Source organism: Elgaria multicarinata, chromosome 2, assembly GCF_023053635.1.
Source record: "Elgaria multicarinata webbii isolate HBS135686 ecotype San Diego chromosome 2, rElgMul1.1.pri, whole genome shotgun sequence".
NCBI lineage: Eukaryota > Metazoa > Chordata > Lepidosauria > Squamata > Anguidae > Elgaria > Elgaria multicarinata.
The window spans coordinates 132157759-132173843 of record NC_086172.1 but is presented as its reverse complement, the minus strand read 5'-3'; the positions used below and the strand labels follow the sequence as shown (position 1 = coordinate 132173843).

Sequence of the window (16085 nt, the reverse complement as noted above, 5' to 3'; positions counted from 1 at the left end):
AAGCATATCATCCGAGCAGCCACTGGGGAGCAGGATTTGAAGAAAATTAAACAAATGCTTACAACTGCACAAGCTTTAAAGATAAAGACATCAAAATTGGCACAGAAATAGATATTAAGGAGAGCTTTAAGCATACCAAATTTGAATCGGATCAAGTCATCCGTTGATTCTTTATGATTTTTTTTATACATTTCCCCCCTTAACCCCATCTCCTGGTACGCAAAGGATCTTGCCACCCGATAGCAACAACAACAACAACGGCGACAGCTTAACGCTGTGGGGGATAATTTGAGGAAAGAGGGATGAAGCTCTGAGACGGTGGCCCAGTTGGAAGCCCTTCTCCTGCCCCCTCTCCCTTCTCTGTGGAGGAGGGGAGAGTCCTCTCTAAAGGTCTTCACAGGCTGGATGGGAGGCTCGTTGGGCCTAATTCAACCTGTGGGGCAGACGTTCTTCACGTGTGTTTTAGACTTTTACTTTGGATAAGAACTGAGAGTAGCATTCTGAACTACTATTTCATCTAACTGAAGGCTCCATTTCGAGTAAGGCATGCCCTTTTGCGCTTCTTACCATTATAAGAGAGTGCTTATTCTCATTTACATTTAAATCATCTGACAAAAATATATTTGCAAGTGTGTACTTGAACCCTGAACATTTAGTTTTTGACCACATGGAAAAATATATCCCCTTCCTGTTGTGCTTTGATATCTCAACTTGGTTTCTGAGTAGCCCATGTGGAACACAATAGAAGGTATGGAGAACATTTCTGATTGTTTTCACCGAATAATAGCTTTAAAAATCTTTAAAATATTCCTCTCTTTTTCTTTTTCTTTCTTTCTTTCTCTCTCTCTCTCTCTCTCTCACACACACACACACACACATCATTGGAAACCTTTAGTTTTGGAGCAGATTAAAAAACTAATGTAACTAAGAAAGAATGAGTGCTATAAAATTAGACTGCACTAATTTAATTGTTTGCAGCTACAACATAGGCTGTTATAATCAAATCTTAAGCTACCCTTACTTAATTCAACATAAGTAGTATGGACAAAATTCTCATAAGTAGTATGAACAAGATTTGAAAGAGACAACTCAGAACCCAACTACCTTTCTGACTGAATTTTGGAGATGTCCCAAAGCTAATTATAGGCTAACACAACATAATTACCTTCATTAACTTAAACTTTAGGCTGCAAAAGTACATTTTGTCATTACACAACACAAGAAAGAAAAGAAGCGAAAAGTCACACAGACAACATCATACATTTCCAGGTATTCTCTGACTAATCATTTTTTCCAGTATGGCCCACAATCCCTATTTCTAACACCCTTTGAGTTCAACCACAGTCCAGCAAATATACCAAGAAAATGAAGGGAAGTATGCAATAGTAGCCCTACATAAACTAGGCCCATTCACTTCAATGGATCTACTCCATGTAGGGGTACCATTGGATACTGCCCCAAAAGGCTGTTGTTAAACACACATTAAACTAAGCTGTGTCATGTCTCATTGCATATTATAGGTGTACTTATGATGGATCTTTGTATATTACTAGGCAAAGAAGAAAAAGGAAAGGAACCTCTCGTGCAAGCACTGAGTCATTACTGACTCTTGGAGGGACACCAGCTTTCGCTGATGTTTTCTTGGCAGGCCTTATAGCGGGATGGTTTGCCGTTGCCTTCCCTGGCCATTATTACCTTTCCCCCAGCTAACTGGGTACTCATATTACCGACCTCGGGAGGATGGAAGGCTGAGTCGACCCGAGCCGGCTGCCTGAAACCAGCTTCCGCTGGGATCGAACTCAGGCCGTGGGGAGAGTTTCAGCTGCAGAAACTGCTGCTTTACCGCTCTGCGCCACATGAGGCTCATTTACTAGGCAAGCATGCATAATATTGGTTATTTTAATATTTTGATAACAAAGAAGACTCTTGTGGCACTGTAAAGACTAACAGATATATTGTGTCATGGGTTTTCAATGACTAGAGGCCACTTCATCAAATGCATGAAGTGTTATACACACACACACCACATATGTGAGAATAAATGTATATATTAGGCCAAATGCAGTAAAGTATTTAAGGTTTAGACTGGGATATCTCTATTTGAGCTTAAATAAATAAAGCATAGTGATAATTCTCACCAGATGTTATTGGCAAAGCTGTTTTAAATTGCCACTTGGCTTATCATGAATATATTTGAGTGTTGCATAGACTGTACAAATTGCATTTCACGGTCTTTTGACCCCACTGTTTATTTTACTCTGTCTTTACTTTCAAGAGTACACATATACAGTAGGGATGTGCTCCGCTTCTCTTCGGTTCAGAGAAGCAGGAGCGAGGCGGCCTAATTCGCCTCCGAAAAAGGCGGAGGCAAAGAGAGTCAGGAGGGCTGCGGATCGAGGCGAAGAGGATCGCCTCAATCCGGAGCTTCGCCTGCAGGTAAGTGGGGGGGGGAGGGGGACTAATCTGGCACTGCCGGCGCCGCCATCCATGCAGCGGCGGCGGCAGCACCAGGTAAGGGAGCAGGGAGGAGGGACACTTACCTTCCTCCGTCGCGGGCTTCAATTGAGGCCCCGGTTGAAGCCGGAAGTGAAGGCCGAGGCCTCTTCCGGCTTCAACCGGGGCCTCAATTGAAGCCCGCGACGGAGGAAGGTAAGGGGGCAGGGGCCTGGCCTGCCTGGCACCACCAGCGCCGCCATCCATGCGGCAGCGCCAGGTAAGGGAGCAGGGAGGAGGGACGCTTACCTTCCTCCGTCGCGGGCTTCAATTGAGGCCCTGGTTGAAGCCGGAAGTGAAGGCCTAGGCCTCTTCCGGCTTCAACTGGGGCCTCAATTGAAGCCCGCGACAGAGGAAGGTAAGGAGGTGGGGTGGGTGGGTGGCTTATCTTGCACCGCCGCCGCCGCCACCCATATAGTGACGGCGGTGAAGCCGGATCTCGCTCCGCGGAGCGGAGCGGGAGACGGGCGGAGCGGCGCGAAGAGGATCGGGCCCGATCCGGAAAATCCACCAAGCAGATTGGGGGGTCCGTGCACACCCCTAATATACAGTAACGACCAATTGAGGACAACATTTTATGTAGCTGATAAAGTGATCCCATGTACAGCTGCTGACCTACCTTCTGGCTCTGCCGGTCAGTCTGTCCTTCCCTCTGGCTTTACTGCTCATGACTGGCAATGTTCTGGAGGCAGATTCACTGGTGCTCCTTCTGTGTTGTCCTCCACCTGAACAAAACATGCCATACATAGAGCAAGAGGCTAGGCATGTCAGGCCATGCCACAAGAGCTTTGCCTTATAAGCCTGACCCCCATGATTGAAGGAAGGCCCAGTAACAATACGTCCACTTAATCATACAAAGTTGCAGTTAGCAAAGTGAAGCCATCACCTCAGGCAGCAGATGCCGGGAGGCATCAACAAGGTGTTGGAGGAGAGACCTGTGTGCCATGTGCCTACTCTGTACCCTCTATCTTAACCTGTGCCTTCAGATGGAGTGAAGGTGGGTCTCCTATCATCAGTGATGAAGACAGATTCATCTGCTAGTCTAGTCAGCTTCTGTACATGGAATAGAAGGGGGCGTTACCTTGTTCTTCACTTCAGGCAGCAAAATATCCCGGGCTGGCCCTGATCGGGTCCCAGGGAAAGCACACGCTACAACAACCTTGCTGAAGCTAAGCCAGTCTGGGAGATTGTCTGGATAGCCTATGTCTGACACATTGAGTTGAATGGAAAAAAGGCTAGATATAAATATCATAATAAACTTAAATGGTGGGAGGGTGCCCTTCATGGTCCTTTCTCTACTGCTTCAAATAGGTCCCCCCTCTGGCTTTCCAAACACCACTGTTATTACCACCTCACCTTGCACCATCTCTCCAGAAGCTCTTCAGCTACAAAGGCTATGCAACCCTCTCATGCTGTTGTCTTCTGCAGCTATTCCCAACATTCTCCTTGGTTGCACAGCTTTCTTTTACATACGTGTGGTATCTAACTATAATCCCTGCAATGTGCCCACACTCTCTGTCCTACAGTACTATTTCCATCATGCTTTCCAGCCCCTGTGGTTTCTGCTGTCCTACTGATCAGATTTCTCTTTGGTTGATAGCCCAGCTATGGCCTCCCAGGGAAAGAGACAAGACTCTATAGGATTCATCAAACCTGCTGGGGCTGTGGAAGGGTGTGTGTGTCCTCCTACTTTATGTTAAGGTTGCATAAAAAAGTGATGTCATAGAAAGGTGCAGGAAACCCAGCTCTACAGAGAGAGAACACATCTCAAGACGTTGGAAAATACTATTATATTTTCAATAAAACCCAACATGTTTCAGCCCTGATATTTTTAGGGGCCTTCTTCAGGGATAGGTTTAAAATTGCCTTCTGAGGATTCAGAAACATATATCTCCTTAATTCAATAACTAGCTAGGTCACAGTTACTCTGATCCTGGAGTGGCAGGCAAAGAAAAAATGCTCTTAGGATAAAATGTCTTCTCTCCATAAGGTTTTCTACTGATGGCTGGTTGCTATGAAAAGAAAGTCAGCTTCTGCATTACAGCTGAACTGAACTCAAGCCTATTCCTGGGCTCTACTCACCTTTTCCTTCAGAAGGCAATGGACGGTGCTGGGATTTGCGGGCATTTCTTCCACCTGGAAAGAAAAAAGCACGAAAAACAACAAGATCATGAAACAGCAAATTCCACTCTTTCCCCACCAAAAAAGAAATACAACATAGCCCAGATCACCTAATTTGACTGCACAGAAGTATATACAACAACCTTCCCCAACTTGATGCCCTCCAGATGTGTTGGAATACAGCATCCATAATCTCCAGCCATAGGGGTTGTAGTCCAACACATTTGGAGGGCACCTGGATGGGTAAGGCTAGGAAACATCTAGGAAAGAAAGATTTGACTGGTTCCATCATGAAAAAGGGTACCATAGGACAGAGAAAACTGAGAAAACATCTGGTATAATAGCAGTAGCCAAAGAAAGTGAGCAAAACATTTTTGTGTGATGTATTTGTATTCATGGTTTGAGCTTTCCTTGAAACTTTGCCTTCAAAATATCTTTTCTTATGAGGATTAGGATATGGAATTTTAAACATTTATCTATCATACATAGTTCAGGCATTGCCTGCAAACTCTTTTCTAAATATAAATCTTTCCAGTATAGATAGCAGCCAAATTCTAAGATTGACTATAGCAAAGAAGATATCCAAAGATTGCATTCTTCACAACTGATGTAAACATATTGGGGTCAATGAAGTACCCAGTCCTTTTGCTGACCTTTCTTACTGTGGGGACAATCCAAGGCTGGTTCCCCATCCTTAACATCCTCAAACCTGCAAATGAAAAAAAAACATTTCAGGTATGATGCCACAGAAAAAATCTGCGGAGTGGTCTACTCCCGTTGACTTTAACACATAAAAAATGACTGTGAACCTGACATGCTATCTGTATGACAAGTAATGGATTGGCCTAAAAAATTAAACCCATTTGAATATTGTAAGCAATAAACTCTGCTTCAAAATCCACCCCCTCCTGAATCCTCAATGTTTTCCTTCTTGCAAAAAAACCTGTACCCAACATAGCTTAGCAGGGCAAAGGTTGCGAGGAAATCATGCTGCAAGAATGCCAAAAAAAATAATCCATGCCAGACCAGACCAAGATCAGTCTAGTCCAGTGGTTCCCAACCTTGAGTCTCCAGATACTGAACTACAATTTCCACCATCCCCAGTCAGCATGGGATAATTTGATCAGGATAATTGGATTTGTAGTCTAACAACATCTGAGGACCCAAAGTTGGGACCACTTATTCTAGTCCAAACCTCTGTTTCCAATAAGGGCAAATCAGATGCTTCTGGAAAGCTTACAAGGAAGGGATTCTTGCTACACGCCTCCCTTCTTTATGTCCCCACCACCTGCATTTCAAAGGTAGACTGCCTTTGAATAGAAAGGTTCCATTTAGCTATCATTCCTAGCTATAATCCACTAAAAGACTGATCCTCCATAAATCTGCTTTTTTAAAAAGCCATCTATGGCAATGGCTATTAAGACATCATGCAGTTGTGAGCTACCTACTCACTTTAGGCATTGGGCAGTATCCTATGCTGCCTCCATGCTAGTGGAATGGACCACTAGCGCAACAGGAAGTAGCATTCTTGAAACTACACGAAAGGAGTGGAAATACTCATTTCCAGAATGGGGCAGATCAGCAGAGCTCACAGAAGGGAGCATTTCTGATAATTTCCGGGTTTGTTTCAGGAACTGCGAGTTCCTGTTGCACTAGCAGTTATTATTATTATTATTTATTTATATAGCACCATCGATGTACATGGTGCTGTACAGATAACACAGTAAATAGCAAGACCCTGCCGCATAGGCTTACAATCTTCCATCCTGCTGGTGCAACAGGACTTGTGGCAATATTTCACTTGTCTGTCCTGAACCTACGGCCAATCAGTTTCACTGAGTGACTGCAAGTTCTAGTACTGTCAGTCTCAGCTAAATCCTCAATAATCTGTGGGTGTTGCTACTTGGGTTATCAAACACACCATGATCAAGACCCCACCAGAATAATTGTAGGATGCCTCAAGGGCATTCACTAATAACAGGGGTTATAAATCAGATGAACTTTTTGCTAGAATGAAAATAAACTATGGAGGCTTCCTTTCTAAGGGGCTCTTCTCTAAACAACTTGAGATGTCTCCTTCCTCTATCACTTGGATACACCAGGGATTCTAATGGATCCACTGTGGGTCATTGAATCTGAGCCATCTATTAAGGCAGAGACAGTGACAGACTATCCTCTTTGTCTAGCAATCACATGCCACATATAACACACAGCCTCAAGAGTGTAATTAGGTAGATTGCTTCCCGTCCATTTCCTAGCCCGTACCAGGATATTATTTCTACCATTGACCTCTTTGCACAGGCTACAGCAAGCAAAGTTTGTTGGGTTGGATGTGGAGACGACCTACATGCGCTCTGATTTTTCTATGTCCCAAGCCCGTCGCCATTCTCCCCTTGAATTCTTGTGGCGTGCCAGACGCTCAAGGTCGATCTGATCCCGTTCTTTCTTCCATCGCATGTATTCTGACCGCTCTCTCCCAGTCAGGGTTGAACCCTTCTCCCCTGGGCTCTTCTGGGGAGATTTACCTCTCTCCTAATTGAAACAAAAGGGCAGCTAATTAACATGGCAGCACCCCCAGGGATGCACAGAGTTGAAGTTGGAGATTGCGCTATTGCTGCCATTCTTTGGCTATGAAATCAATAAAATAATAATAATAATAATAATAATAATAATAATAATAATCAGAAAACCTTCAGAAACTGGGCCTACCAAAATATATCCACACCACCATCCAGAAAGCAGTCATAATTAAAACATGCTCAATTGTCAGGAAATTCCTGAATCTGTAAAAGGCAGCATAACTTGGCAATGCCCATCATGTCCATCTAGAAAAACCGCCATGAGTGAGAGACGACAACAACAACAACAACAATTCTGTAGTATCGAGAGACTGAGCAATCTCTTATCGCTACTCCCATTTGCTTTGATCAGCCCTCTGTTTTTCTTATGCTGTGGCCACCCCATCATTTTCTAACATTACCAGAAGCCTCAGGGAGCTGCACACACACACACACCAAAGCAACCCCCATAGGGTCAATAGGAAGGGGCGGAGTTAAAGCAGCAATGCCCATTAGGCCTTCAGGAGGAGGAAGAGGCTAAAGCCTCCTTTTCACACCAGTGAGCCTGATTGCTTCTTTATCACCACCATTAGCAGGAGCAAAGTAGTGACGGAGGCAGCTTTGGGGTTGCCCTCCTCTTAGTGACCTTAGGGGCATTGCTGCTTTTGTGCTTCCACTAGTGGCACAGAAGCAGTGATACCAGCTCCTTCTGGGTCACTGGGGAAGCCCAGCAACCCTGATCGCTGTTTTATCACTGCCATTAGCAGTGGCCAAGCAGCAATTCGGTCTGCTTGGGGTTGCTGGGGAGAAAACCTTGGCCACCGCTTTACTCTCACCATTAGCAGCGGTAAAGTGGTGGTCTTGGTGTTTTTTCAGCAGCAGTGGCTGAAGGACTGGACAACAGGGCTTGGGGGACCACCTGGAGGCTGGGGTACATGGGCCATTGGTTGTGCACCCCTGCTCTTCATGATTTACAAATACAGGAGGGAATATTGTGAAACATGGATTGCCTTCCCTCAAATAAACCTACCTGCCTTTACAGTTTACTTCAGAGACCCTGTTCCAGGTGCCATCACCTCCAGAGGTTAGGTAGGTGGGGACTGAGCAGAAGATCTCCTCTGTAATGGTGCCCCATTGATAGAATCCCCTCCCCATATATATTTGTATGCAGCAACTGTATTAGCTTTTAGACAACAAGTTAAGGCAGTTTGGTTACATCCAGACATTTCATGGCTAAGCTGTTGTTCTCCTGCTGTTGCTATTCATTGCTGTGATTTTGGATGCTATTTTTATCTGCTGCTATTTTGGAATTGTTATATTGCTTATATCTCCCCCCCCCACTGTGTTATGTTGTTTTAATTGGATGTCATTGTAATTTTGAGTTTATTGGGTTTTTAATATTGCAAAGCTACTTCAAGGACTATGTGGTCAAAAGCTGGGAGATCTATGGTTAAAACAAACATTTCAATTTACTGTTTACCTTTTCATTTCACTTCATTTTTATTTATTTAAAATATATTAATATACCACTATTCAGAGATAGTTCTATGAATAGATATATTGTGCGAACAGTGGTTTACAAAACCATAATAACAATAATACAATAAAAATACAATAAGGAAAAAACAACAAAAGGAGAGGAAAATAAAACAATATTAAGTAAGGAATATAGCAGTCAATTCTAAAAATCCCTGCTGAAAAACCTATTTCCCCCCTCTTCCCCTCCTATTCCTTTTTCCTTGTGTCATGACTTTTAAGACTGTATAAAAATAAAAGGCCAACTGAAATTAAAACATATTTACTGGCCTTATATCATCTCTCTTTCTATTCCTATCCACCATACAGATCCACTGCTTGAGTAAATAGAGGGCCTTGGGCATCTGAAAGGCTCTTCATTTCCTAATTGCATCATTGTGTTATAGTAATGATTTAGCTGGCTGAGCCAAAGAAGCTAGAGCAGGACTAGGCAACCTGGTTCTCTCTAGATGTTTTACACTACAATTCCCATCAGCCCCAACCAGCATGTCCAATGGTCAAGTAGGATGGGAGTTGTCCAAAAGACCTGGAGAATACCAGGGGGCTGTCTTCACAGCGCCACTTCACTGCTCCTTCCCCCTGAAATTGCTGCGGGATTGGGATGGGAAATCCCCATGCCAGGAGGGAGCACCCTCTTTCTGGCTTCTGGTGACCAACCACCGATCGCCATCTGCCAGGGATCCACCCAGAACGCCCCTGGATCAACCCTGGAGTGTGGTCACATGGCAGAAGTATCGTGGTAGCCTCCCTTCCTCAGGAAAAGACTTTTCCAACGTGAAACTTCAGGGAAAAGCCCTGTGATGTTCACAAGTCAATGACGCAGTGATAATTCACAGTCACTGCACAGCTTAAAAGATATTTACACAGCCTTCAGGTTGCCTAACCCTAAGCTAGAGGGAGGCTACAAGGTGGAGGCATCTATTTTAGGAATCCAAGACCCCAGCAATCTTCCCCATGCTGGTGCCCTCCAGATGGTTTGGACTACAACTCCCATCATCCTTGACCATCAGCCATATTGGCTAGGGCTGATGGTAGCCGTAGTACAGTATATCTGGAGGGCACCAGGTTGGGGAAGGCTGCAAGAAAAGAAAAATGTGTTTATATCCATCAATGATCCATTCCAACAGCATATAGTTGTGTGAATTTTGTCATAGGGATCAAAGTCTGGGATTCAGAACCTACTTGCAAAATGTAATGTCAGAAGTAGCGATGTCGGCAAAATCTGCAACTGATTTAAGTGAGTTCAGTTTTCAGTGATTCCGACCTGCAGATTCTGCAGTGGACTGGCTTTTTCTAAAACTTACAGATTTCGTGAACTTGCAGAACATTTTTTAAAAAACTTTTTGGGAGGATTTGCATAAATTGCACTTGCGCTAAAGTGCATTTGTGCAAGTGGGTGGGGGGGAAATCTCGTACATCCCTAAAAACACCCTACTGAGTAGGTAAAATGGGACAATCCAGTTCCCTATTCCAGTCCTGCTAAAGACCCTTCATATCATTAATCTTGAACGAATTTAACGAAACCCATATATCACTAGTCAGAACTGGTCATTCTGCATAGGTATTTAATGCTGGATTAATAACCAGTTGAAAGTGTCCATATCTGAGGTGGAAAATACAAATGGCTAATAGTCCACTTGGCTTACCCAGCTACATTAATGGGTTTTATTTATAATTAATTTATTTAATCAGTTTATACACTGCTTACGACATCAAAAATATCTCTAATCAGTTTGCAAAGCTTATCATTCATGAGACTTGTTAAGGAAGATTGCTGCAGCATTTTACTGCAGTAAAAGTGCTTTGCATGCCTCGGTAACCAGGGCCAGCCCAAGATACCCTGCTGCTTGACGTGGAACAGCAGCAATGACACTCTCCCCACAAGTTAAGGTGCAGAGTACTCAAGGCCGGTCAAGTTATTCCTGGCCCCTGAGGCAGAAAATCTCACAAGTCCTGGCAGTAAAAATACAATCATTGTAAAATTAAATAACTAATAGTCCCCTGCCCATTCATGGCACCCCAAATCAGCTACTATCATCTCACTCTGCCTAATGACAAGGCCAGGCCTGTTTAACCCTTGCAACAGCCTTCCCCAACCTGGTGCCCTCCACATGCTTTGGCCTACAACTCCCATCATCCCTGACATTGGCCATGCTGGCTGAGGCTGATGGGAGTTGTAGGCCAAAAATCTGGTGGATCCCAGGCTGAGGAAAGCTGCCTTTTAAGAATCTGTGCATAGGGTGAGGTGGGCCAGCATAATTATACCCATACTACAGATGGGATACTAAGGCTGTGTGTGCGTGTTGACTGAGGCAGGCAGCCTCACAAGGTCTCAGTTGAGGATGGGATTTGAACTAGGGTCTTTCTTCTTCGTAGCTCAGGTACTTAGGTGCTGTTCTATTCTACCGAGGTACACGACATATAAATGTGTGTACCTGTATACCTAGTCCCTTAAGTATAGTGAGCTCAGAACACCCAGCATAATGAGCATTAAGTATACAAGTCAGAACAATGTTCTTTGAGCAGGGAATTGTTTGCTTGTGCTGCCTGTGGCCTCATGATTTATTGTTCCATCCTGTGTCATAACAGCTGAACACTCGTCTTGCTTGAATGTTTAAGACCTTAAGCAAAATAAAACAAAACAGGCTGCTCAGAACACAGGAGAATGCATTTGAGAGAGAAGCCATCAACCCAGCAAGTATTTAGGTACTCCACTAGAGGTGGGAGCCAACCAGCAGCTCTCTGGTATCAAGTCAGGCCCCAGAGCGAATAACTGAATATCCAATGACGTTAATTGTCTGTGGGGAATTCAATATCCCATATTTCTCCCCTTCAAAGGAGGCCACCTCCACCCTTCCTCCAAACAAGAATTAATCGCCTTGCCATTTCATTGCAGTGCAAAATAGACGGGAAGAAAATTAGAGACTGAGAAACCTGTTGCCAAGGAGACACACCTGTGTGGGTGGGCAAAGGAGGGAAGGAACAACAACGCTTTGCTTCCCTACCAAAGGGAGCCGAGGGGCCTGGCAGGCCCATAAACGTGTGGGTGGAGAAGCAAGGGGTGAGGACTTCTATTGTGAGCAACCGGAAAAACCCTGCTGGGCTTTGTAGGCCTCGGTTCTTCACACCTCGGAGACATGCTGGTTCTAAGACACCCTCCAACAGTGTAATTTCTGCCGTCCTCCTAATTGCTTTCCATGACTGTACACACACCCCTCACCCACCAGACTTGAGAGTTCAGGGCTCACGAAGGCAGTGTGAGAAATAAGAGATGTATTTATATCAGAGAAACTTTTGGAGCACTGAAACACTATGCGTATGAAATCTATTATGTCCTTGGGGGAAATCTAGGATATTATACTACAGGTGTTCTGGCTGGGTTGAGACCCAGAAGTGGCCGGTCACTCAGGTACTTGCGAAGGTTCTGGTATAGAGAAATGATGACTGGTAAGACAAGAGTTATGTCCAGTAGGCCAACACACATTGGGTACAGTGAGGTCATGTCTAGTAAAGGAAATCATGTTTGATTTACTGAGACACTCTCAGTAACTTGATGTTGTGCAGACTTTATACTGTTAGTTTTACCCTACCCTGTGCCTGCTTACCCTACCCTGTACCTGTTTGCATTCTCTTCCCCTCCTTATTCTTTTACTAGGATTTTATTAGATTGTAAGCCTATGCGGCAGAGTCTTGCTATTTACTGTTTTACTCTGTACAGCACCATGTACATTGATGGTGCTATATAAATAAATAAATAATAATAATAATAATAATAATAATAATAATAATAACTGAGGGCTGATAGCTCAGGTCCTTCAGAACCTCCATCCCTGCTCAGTAATGACTGCAAACCATAAAGGGTCCATTCTCCTTTTTGTAGCCTCAAACGCCTCCGTTTCTGAGGGTCTTGAGATTCTTTGGGAGAGCCGTCCTTGAAGGCTGAGGTTGTGGAGATAGCCAAGTCCTTCAGCCCAGAGGGTGAATGAGGGGATGCTGGGGGTTATCCCTGGAGTGAGATGACCAGAGCCTCATCACCCTCAGAGTACTCTTTGGGTGATGCTGTGCCTCTGGGCCTGGAATCGTGTCAACAGGAGAGCTGGAACAAATATTTCAAATTTGGAAACTGTACCCAGGCTATGGGACTTTCTGGCAATGGGGGTTAAATTGGCTCCTTCTCTGTTGTCCTACTGCCAGGCAAAGATGTTTTTATTTAGGCAGGCCTCTGGCATCTAAGTTGGTTTGTTGCCGAAGGGAAATTGGATTCCTTGGTAATGTTTACTTTTGTGTTTTTAATTGTGCTTTTAATTTATTTGTTTTTATGTTGTATTTTAATTAAGTTTTCATTTTTAATATATACTTTATTGTTAGTTGCCTTGACTGGCATTTCTTGGTTGTAAGGCAGGATATAAAATAAATAAACAAATAAACATTTCCAGTATGTATTCTTCAGTGGAACAAATAGCAACTTGTTGGAGATTTAGGGCTCCATCACACATAATTTCCCCCCTGCTTTGTCTCCTTGTTGTTGTTGTTTTCACCTCCGATGCTCTTTTGCTGGTTTGCTCTTCCACTCCATCTCACCCCTTCTCTTTCTCCCTCCAGTTCATTGGTTGCTCCTTCCCCCCCCCTGCCCACTTTAACAAGACAGGTCCTGTCAGATAGGTACTTCAACCAGTCCGCCTTTCTTCCCAGCAAAATTGGAACGACCCTTTAGTCTGGCTCTTTGGGGGCATCGTGGGAGTAGAATCCTATCTCTGCAGAGATTTGGGCACTGTATGATTTTAAAAAACACTTTCGAGCCTGGGATGCAAGATTTGGGTTTTCTATTGAGGCTTGGAGCTGGCTGCTGGGAGAGATCGCTTTTCCCTGCCAGGTCCCGATGCAATTCATTCAAGCCAACAGCAAGGCTCCCATCAAGGAAAATGTGCTTAGGGAAAATAATCCAGACTTTAGGCGTTCTAGGAAAAGACGGAAAAGGCTGGGGAAGAGGTGGGGTGTCAGCAGGACAGGCATAGCGTCATGTGAGTACCGTTGTGCAAATTCACACACGAGGCATGGTGAGAGTGCACTAAAACGCTGGTGTGATGGAACTCTTAGACTGAAAAAACATCCCTTAGTAAGTCTTTTCAAATCAAAATTAGAGTCCACCTCAGCTGTTCTATATGAAAAAGGAGAAAAAAGGAAATACTGGTAGATATGATCATGTATCCCTTGTGTGTCATCTAATTTGGCCGTAGGAAAAGTTTTAAAGTGTAATGTTATGGAACATGAATGGGAGTCTGTATTTATACAGGATATCAAATATTTTATATCAACCAATTTAAGGGGAAATTGCTTTATTTAATTATTTAATAAATTTGGAGCCCATATTTCAGAGCCTAAGACAGCTTTCAAAAGTGTAAAACAATAATTTAAAGACAATTAAAACTTTAATGTGATTCATAGGTACAGAAGGCATCAGAAAAGTTGAGATAGATGTATTTAAAACAAGATGATAAAGGCTAGAAGTATCTCAACAGGCTCCAGCAAAAGAGATCGTTACCTTGTCGTGGTGCTGGAGCTTGAGCACCTCAAGGATGCCATGAGCTAAACCATGAAGGGACACCCAAGACAGGAAGGTCATGGTAGAGAGGTCAGACTAAATACGATCCCTGGGGAAGGTAATGGCAACCCACCCCAGTATTCTTGCCATGAAAACTAAATGGATCAGTACAACCAGAGATATGTTGGTATACCATCGGAAGATGGGACCCCCAGGTCGGAAGATGGTAAAAATGCTACTGGGGAGGAACAGAGGATAAGTTCAACTAGCCCCAGATGTGATGACGCAGCTAACTCAAAGCCGAAAGGACGGCTAGCGGCCGACAGTACTGGTGGTGAACGACAAATCCGATGTTCTAAAGATCAACACACCATAGGAACCTGGAATGTAAGATCTATGAGCCAGGGCAAATTGGATGTGGTTATTGGTGAGATGTCAAGATTAAATATAGATATATTGGGTGTCAGTGAACTGAAATGGACTGGAATGGGCCACTTCACATCAGATCACCACCAGATCTACTACTGTGGACAAGAGGATCACAGAAGAAATGGAGTAGCCATCATAATTAATAATAAAGTGGCTAAAGCAGTGCTTGGATACAATCCAAAAAATGATAGAATGATCTCAATTCGAATTCAGGGTAAGCCATTTAACATCACAGTGATCCAAATATATGCCCCAACCACAGATGCTGAAGAAGCAGAAGTAGATCAGTTCTATGAGGATCTGCAGCACCTACTGGATAATACACCAAAAAGAGATGTTATTTTCATTACAGGAGACTGGAACGCTAAGGTGGGCAGTCAAATGACATCTGGAATTACAGGTAAGCATGGTCTAGGAGAACAAAATGAAGCGGGACATAGGCTGATAGAATTTTGCCAGGACAACTCACTGTGCATAACAAACACTCTCTTCCAACAACCTAAAAGATGGCTTTATACATGGACTTCACCAGATGGCCGACACCGAAATCAGATTGACTACATCCTTTGCAGCCAAAGGTGGCAGACATCTATACAGACGGTAAAAACAAGACCTGGAGCTGACTGTAGTTCAGATCACGAACTTCTTATTGCACAATTTAGAATCAAACTAAAGAGAATAGGGAAGACCCACAGATCAGTTAGATATGAGCTCACTAATATTCCTAATGAATATGCAGTGGAAGTGAAGAATAGATTTAAGGGACTAGATTTAGTAGACAGGGTCCCGGAGGAACTACGGACAGAAGTTCGCAACATTGTCCAAGAGGTGGCAACAAAAAACGTCCCCCAAAAACAGAAAACCAAGAAGGCAAGATGGCTGTCTGCTGAGATACTGGAAGTAGCCCAAGAAAGAAGGAAAGCAAAAGGCAACAGTGATAGGGGGAGATATGCCCAATTAAATGCAAAATTCCAGAGGTTAGCCAGAAGAGATAAAGAATTATTTTTAAACAAGCAATGCGCAGAAGTGGAAGAAGACAATAGAATAGGAAGGACAAGAGACCTCTTCCAGAAAATTAGAAACATCGGAGGTAAATTCCGGGCAAAAATGGGTATGATCAAAAACAAAGATGGCAAGGACCTAACAGAAACAGAAGAGATCAAGAAAAGGTGGCAAGAATATACGGAAGATCTGTATAGGAAGGATAATAATATTGGGGATAGCTCAGACGGTGGGGTCAGTGAGTTAGAGCCAGACATCCTGAAGAGTGAGGTTGAATGGGCCTTAAGAAGCATTGCTAATAACAAGGCAGCAGGAGACGACGGTATCCCAGCTGAACTGTTTAAAATATTGCAAGATGATGCTGTCAAGGTGATGCATGCCATATGCCAGCAAATTTGAGGTGC

General features: G+C 43.8%; 1 protein-coding gene across 1 annotated transcript in view; it reads right to left on the bottom strand.

Moving 5' to 3' along the window:
* CCDC9B (coiled-coil domain containing 9B) overlaps positions 1–16085 on the bottom strand; it is an 80411-nt gene that overhangs the window by 29086 nt on the left and 35240 nt on the right. The window contains exons 7-10 of the mRNA XM_063117729.1: positions 6962–7146; positions 5268–5323; positions 4576–4629; positions 3113–3218 (exon numbers count right to left, since the gene is read on the bottom strand). Of these exons, the coding sequence (XP_062973799.1) occupies positions 3113–3218; positions 4576–4629; positions 5268–5323; positions 6962–7146 (401 nt within the window). The remainder of the gene's footprint in view (positions 1–3112; positions 3219–4575; positions 4630–5267; positions 5324–6961; positions 7147–16085) is intronic.